We start from the raw sequence: 7,575 nt of genomic DNA, 5'->3' as shown, positions 1-7,575 counted from the left end.
TTCCTTTGAGCGAAAATATAAAGCTCAAGTATTATTATTTGAAATCTTTATTGATTAAACTCGAAATATAAAACTCATTGTAAATTCCAGTAGGACGTACGAACACAAATATGTGTGTATAGTTTAAATTGTTCAATTGTTAATTATGATTATTTTCCATCTCTGCTTATTACTGGTATGCCCCTGCATTTAGGTTAATAAAATTTTAGTGAACATATCTTAATGTCTTTATGCCATCTGATTATTTCACAATGTAGCTAGCCAGGACTATTATAGTTTTCTGCATCGGATGCGATTGTTTCTGATATAATTCGAACACTGAAATTACAAATTTCGAATTGTAATTTAATGCAATTTAGGGGACTCACAATTCGGTGTTAGGCGTCGTAATGTCTTAGAGTCTTAAAATGTTTCGATCTAAAGTAACGGTTAAAAGTGTTTTGAAATATTCGTTGGGTATAATAAGAGCCAATAATATATTTCCTACAAGTTTAAAAACATTTTGGAAATGTTACAAAACGCCTAAAGAGGTTTTAGCCGTTATTTAACGTTTAAAAATTTTAAGACTTAAGAATCCTCTGCATGTGTTTGAACATTTAACTATGTATATCGTTGCTTATTTGGGTAAAATTAAAATATATTTCACTGTTCAATATTGGAGTTGGTGTGAAACAAAATTTACGATTTATTGTTAGTATGCAAATGAGAACAACAATTATCAACTTATTAGAGCATTAGCCTTATTTCTTTTAAAAAAAACAGACATTTTGCTTGGTTAAATTTCAATTCTAAGAAGAAAATGTTCTTAACAGGCTAACCTAATATTCGCGGCTTGCGTTTTGGTACGCATGCCGTCGAATTTGTTTTTTTGCGTCACCCGAAATTGGCTTGCGTGCGTTTGCATTTGATCTCATTGAGCGAAACGTCAAATCAAAATGTCACGCAGAACAAAAATTGGAAATTGAGTTAGCTTCATACGCACGCCGTTCTATTTCGGTTGGTCCCATACAAGTTGTATGTGCATGAGAAATTTTTGACAGTAAATTGGCTGCGTGCGTGAATATTAGGTTAGCCTGTAAACACACAAAAAATTAATAATAAAATTTGAAGGATTTTAGACACTGCGTATCATGACACAAAAAAGAAGTTAGTTTCAATAAACAACTTTTGACAGATAATAAAATTTTTTGAAGTTTCATAAATTGTGAGTATTATCAACGGCCTTGCCTCTTTGATAATATTAAGGCACTAAATCGGAGAATTTTCTTTCGCATATTTATACCAATGTAATAATATTTCGAATCAAAAACCATTATCAGTGCTTGGTAACTTTTTACTTACGCACTATTTTTATTAAAACTATATAAAATATAAACTATTAAATAAGACTTCATCGTAATTGTTCGTTTTATTTTATAATAAAAACCACGCGCGCATTAATTTGTTATTTTTTCGTTTTCTTATTTTGAATGCAATCTTGCTATTTAAAAATCGAATTCTAAAGAAAGTACTTCCGAAATAAAACCTTTTTATATTTTGGTTCAAATTTAGTTTTAAATATCTCATCAGATTTTGAAAAAAAATTTGGCTTTGTGATTAGCGTAATGCCATTAACTTTCACAAATTTTAAATTTAAAATGCAAATCCGCGTATCAAGATAATGCAAACCCGCGTATGTGAGGTTGCATAAGTTATTTTTTAGAGAGTAAAAACACTCATATTTAAAAATGGTTCTCTTTTTTACAAAGAAATCGCATTTCAGGACGAATGGATAAGGTTTGAGCCAAGAGCTTGTATGAGCAAATCCAATTTTTGGCAAAAAATGTCAGTTACGCGGTTTTGCACAACGACGATACGCGGTTTGGTACTTTAAACGACAATATGTAAGTATACACTTTCTTCATGCGTTCTGAAACCTAGTCGTCAATCCCATTTTCGAAATTATGTAGCCGGCATAATTTTCAAGTCCATAAAATAAAATCTTCTGCTTAAAAAAAATATGTCTTCTAGTGATCAGGTAGCATGAATTTGATGAAATGTCATAATTTTATTAAAAGTCAAATGGTTAACAACAACAACGAATGTCATTAAATGAAACTACCTTCTTGTTTGTATCATGCTGCTTATGGTAGCATGAAATGTCACAATCTGCTTAATTGTCAAGTTGTTTTTTGTATCACGGAAACACATAGCAACTGATTTCATACTTACAGTGGGATAAACTTCAAGACCTCAAATAAAAATTAGATAAATTTAGTTATGATTATTTTAGTAACCAATTTTAAATTTTCGTTTGGAATAATTTTATAAACTAATCTATTAAGAGATATTTTTTGAATATTACCGTACATCCGATATCTATTAAAATTTTGACATCCCCACTTCTTGAAAAAGAAGTTCAAGATACAAGTTTATGATCAAAAAATAATTTAAACTCTAAAAGTCTCCTATTATGTATTGAAATTAAATTTTAGACATTTTTATATTATGTAGATTTAAGCTAAAGACGAATATGGGAAGTTTTGTCTACCACAAAAGCAGAATTTTGAAATACGAAAATGCGTAAAGTAGATTTTTGTGAAACATAATTTCAAAATATGGGACTTTCGACATCAGAATTCTGTAAAAGAATTGAAAAGAAACCGAATTTTGCTCGAGAAGGATTTTTTTTTTATTTTTCAGAATTTTGCGATGTTGAATTTTTAAGTGCAGCGTAATGAGACGCTCCCTTGTTATACAGTAAGGCGGGTCACGAAAAAAAGTTTAGCCTGTGTCGGTTTTGTTTGAACACTTATGTATGTCAAACAGTGGTAATTGCCTATTGCATCGCATTTCTCTTTCGAATCGTATTACAGAGCAGCCTCTTAGATTTTTTTTGGAAAATATAAAGTTAGATTCCACGTACATATCGTCGTTTAAATTACAAAAACCGCATATCAACAAAATGCAAAACCGCGTATCAAGATAATGCAAAACCGCGTATGTGAGGTTGCATAAATTATTTTCTAGAAAGTAACGCGGTTTTGTACTTTAAACGACGATATGTATGTATGTATCAGTCTTCGAATCCACTTTATTTAATATATTAGTATTTGGCCGACTACGAACGGTGATTGTATTTTTAGAAGCTGTTTTCCATAGCTGAATACACTCGGTGGTTTGCCATAGCCTGACGAGGGGTGACCGCTATTAGACAACTTTTTCCTATCTAGTACATATCTGTGTATGGAATAGTAGCTTATATCGAGAAGCTGGCTTAGTATAATGCGGCATTCCTTTTATCCTTTAAACGACAAGAAATTTTTTTATGAGACTTAACTATTGACTTGCTAGTATCGGAACTATTTTGTGCACGTTAATTTGCCAAATTCTTCAACGGTACGGTGCCAGTGAGTCATTCGCAATCGAATGCTACGAATGCCGCATTATAATAAAGCCAGCCTTTCGACATAAGCTACTATTCCATATATGAACACAGATACATATCGTCGCCTGGGTAAAAGATTGAAATTGAATTGAATTGAAAGATTGAAAAGAAAGGTTGTGGGAAATCGCGATTGAAGTTTGGAATGCAATTTATCAAAAACGCGAAGATAGATATTCTCCAAAGTCTCTGAAAATGTTACTAGTTCACAAAATTCTTAAATTATTTAATTTTTTATGTTTAATGTTAATTAGCTTTGAGTTTATGAAGGATTTTCTTTAGTAAAATTTTGTCGTAAGCCACTTGTGGCAGCCACTTTATATGAAATACGACAAAATGTGATCAAAATTTCTACTAAATTAACGACACTTTTTACTCAATATCTCGGAAACTAAAGGAGATATCCAAAAATGGAGAACGTCGTTTTTAAGATATTGATTAGTTTAATATGGCTGCATCACTAACTAAATTTTTACTAAATTATAGAAAAAATTGTAGTCAATATCTCGGAAACTAAAGGAGATATCTGAAAACTGATAACACCAATCGAAAGACCTTATTTCAAAATATATAACTGCATCTATAACTAAAAATCGTCAAAATTGCGCTTACGACAATCTTTTACCCAGGCGACGATATGTATATAAAAATGGAGCAACTTATTACGTCACAATATTTTTATTTATTTATTATCTTAAATTTCCAATTTTGAGAAGTGGAGAATATCAAAATTTAATTTTGTTATCAATAGATTTGATAACGATTTTTTTTGACAATTTTGTACAGTGTGATTTAAGTATTATTATTATCTTCTTTTTGGTTGTATTATAATTATAGCGTAATTCCTCGGAAACGCGAAAAAACATCTTTCATACAACGACCTAAAAATTTTTCAGGTTAAGCTGTTGTGAGTGATCGCGAATGGACCACCCGCACCGTTTATCTCATTTATTTAGGTGCACACAGAAAACTCCTACAAAATATGTAAAATTGAAGAACGTATGTACGTATTTACGAAATATGTATCTGGTGTTCAGGTAAATCCCAACTAAACCACACAACTCCGCAGTTTGAAGAAAAAATCATTACCTGTTACAATACTAAAACGAACGAAATCCTGTGCTCTATTTCCGTAAATATTTCTAAAGCATACTAATTATTAGTAGAAAATAAACTAAATTTAGGTAGAACGCTGCTGCAATACTTCAGGCTAAAAAGGCTCACAAGTAAATTTTTTTCATCTTTGCAAGGTCGTAGTAAAACTAACGCTTAGTTATTATTTAATTATTGCTGCAAAATTTTTGCTCATTCTGCGCTACTGTTCAGTAAAAGCAAAAACAGACGGCAGCGTTGATCCGGATCAACGCGGGAATTAACTGCAGTTGATCTGGATTTGGTCCGCGTTAATCCGAATCAACGCTGCCGTCTGTTTAAGCTTTAAATAACGTATACATATCGCACACCGTTTTCAAAAGTCACAACTCAAAATTTGGCATTTTTGAGATAATGCGCTAAAAATGTACACAGAGCTTTTATTTAACTTTCAGCAAAAGCTGGAGCAAATTTTTGTTATAATCTGTTAAAAAAAAACCTAAAGTAGTCGCCTTTACCGATGTTTCTGTTATTTTTTTTCTGAAAAACTTGACACCCTGGAAAAAGATAACTCACCCTTTTTCGATTTAAACGCTGCTCTAGGCGGTTATCTCCACTTTTCTTTTCATTCTTCAAGAGAAACCTCATTGCTTCAAAATAATAAAGCTGCGATTTCATATTTGGTGATAGTTGTTTCGACTCCCGTCGAAAAGTAGCCCGTAGTTTAAATATTTTCTGTCTCACATCATCTTTTGTGGCATTAGGATACCTCTCTCTATATTTGGCAAGCAAGCTATCATATTGTTGACTTCTTATCAATCTGTCGGTATAAGCAGGACATTTTGAATCCCATAACGCTCCTAATGAATGATAGACTTCAATAAGTTCGATGATGAACGTTCGGTGTTCATTATTTTCAATCAATTTTTTTTCTCTGTTACATTTTGATAATCTAGTTTCATCTTCTGAATCTATTATGTCACTTTCCACTTCGGGTTCGCTCTCATATTTGAACTTTTCTGATACGACAGGAGCTTTAGCGCCGTGCGAGTGTTGCTACAATAAAATTGAATTATGAATTAAATTAGTTTTACTTTACTGTAAATGAGATTTACACTTTCTTTGTTATCTTCGCTTATGTACTCCTTATTCGAAATAACTTCTTTGGGCTCTACGGAATTGTTATTTTCGTTTGTATCCACTTCAATTTCAACTCTTTCAAAGTCCCTTAAAACATAGTCCGTGTCCTCTGTCTGTAAAATTTGAGCTTGCTATCACAGTCTCGAAACTAATTATTGCTTATGTACCTTTCCACATTCCGGATTAGCTTCTATTTCCATTTCATCGTCTACTAGATTTTGAAGAATTTCTTTAGAGTCCTCTTCGAAATTTGGATAGTGTTCTCTCGGGCTTTGATCAAAATTTTTTAGAGTTATTTCAGGGAGATGATCTTCGTACATATGTTGCATGAAATTCTCTAATTCCAGAAATGAATAGTCACAAAACTCGCAGTTCAAGTAAAACTCTTTCTTCCCCAATGACAACATTGTGGTAATTTCGCCACATTTTTTTAGACCTTCACATTCAATTACTTTCTTTTCGAAACCCAATGCCATTTTGAGCTCTTAATTTTGAAACTTACAGCAAAATCGTCATAAAAACCCTATTTGAATAGCATTAATGGAACACACAATAAATCACCGTGTATTAAATAGAACAATTGTTTTTATTCATTAAAAATGGTCCACACATATCGATCAATGCGTTTGTTTAAATTTAATCGATATCTTTTATACGTCAAGAGCGGAATAGACGACTCAATTGACTGGACAAATTTACACGGAGGTTACAGGTATCAAGAACATCAAAGCAAGTCGCACGCACAATTTAACAACTTGAACGTCGACTTGATAGCAATTTTTCCTTTCGATTGGGCTATTTCACACTAGAATGACAGAACAATTATTCTCACGGTTTCACACCGGATGAAAATTAGCAGAATAAAATGAGTATACGTACAGGACGTTTGAATGTATTTGTAAGTTCTGCGCTTGAAAGTTGCGTAGCGGCATTTTCGTAGTTGCGTATGTGTTAGTGCGCTGCAGCAGAACTACAACTTTAATGCGGGGTAGAAGCTGGAACAACTTTTTTAGAAACTTTACCTCACCGCACTGCCTCTCTTGCCTACAAACAGAGTTGTTCTGGTGGCAGAAATGTTCCAGTGTGAAACCCACCATTCGTGAGACAACTTGAAAGTCAAGTCGAACAGCCGTTAGTCTGTTCCAGTACCACAAAAGGAAACTATCCTTAAATTCGGTCCAAATTTGAAAAAAAAAATAAAAATGAGGTCCTATAGAGAAGCTATTTACGATTATAAAAGTAAAAACCGCAGAACGCGGAGGCTCTTACATAAAATGATATTAACTTTTAAAGATGCACAATTCACCATACAAATTTCATTGATCACATGGAAGTGGTGGAAATGAACACAGATATTGGTGCTGCCAGATGATGAGAATAATAAAAAAATGGGGGGGTTTGCATTCACCTTATATTGAAATACTGTTTTATATAAAAAAAAGCGACGCAGGCGAAGTATTGATTTTAATAAAAATTTTCATTTTTCGAATTTTAGATTTTTATAAGCGCCGCAGGCGAAAACATCATTATTTATTTATCGAAGTATCGTTTTTTTTTAAGCGTCGCAGACGAGAATTTATAATAAAAATTCGCGTGCTTTTTTATAAAATTTTTTATTATTTATCGAAGTATTGATTTTTTTGAAAAAAGCACCGCAGGCGAAAATTTTTAATAAAATAATGCGCAATTTTTTTTAAATTTTGTATTATTTATCGCAGTATTGATTTTTTCCAAAAACAGGCGAGTTTTTATAAAAAATATTAATTATCGAAAAAGCGCCGCAGGTGAATCCGCACTTCGGGATTATAACCCTCACTAAGTAGAATTCTACTTGGTTTTGCGAAGAAAAGGGGCTGAACACCTTTTGTAGAGAACACCTTTCCGCGTAGGCGTCCTCGGGCCGCGCCTAGGGATTATAA

The 7,575-nt window shown here is 32.6% G+C and overlaps 1 protein-coding gene across 1 annotated transcript in view; it reads right to left on the bottom strand.

The window, feature by feature from the left end:
* Positions 1 to 6,225, bottom strand: part of LOC118749011 (zinc finger protein 492-like) — a 14,364-nt gene extending 8,139 nt beyond the window's left edge. Inside the window, exons 1-3 of the mRNA XM_036483793.1 lie at positions 5,824 to 6,225; positions 5,632 to 5,769; positions 5,093 to 5,572 (exon numbers count right to left, since the gene is read on the bottom strand). Of these exons, the coding sequence (XP_036339686.1) occupies positions 5,093 to 5,572; positions 5,632 to 5,769; positions 5,824 to 6,132 (927 nt within the window). The 5' untranslated portion in view covers positions 6,133 to 6,225. The remainder of the gene's footprint in view (positions 1 to 5,092; positions 5,573 to 5,631; positions 5,770 to 5,823) is intronic.
* Positions 6,226 to 7,575: the final 1,350 nt, after the last annotated feature.

The sequence above is a fragment of the Rhagoletis pomonella genome, unplaced genomic scaffold (genome assembly GCF_013731165.1).
Source record: "Rhagoletis pomonella isolate Grant_MI unplaced genomic scaffold, Rhpom_1.0 Rhpom_scaffold_00013, whole genome shotgun sequence".
Lineage (NCBI taxonomy): Eukaryota > Metazoa > Arthropoda > Insecta > Diptera > Tephritidae > Rhagoletis > Rhagoletis pomonella.
The sequence above is the reverse complement of the archived record's forward strand: the minus strand, read 5'-3'. Positions and strand labels throughout refer to the sequence as shown.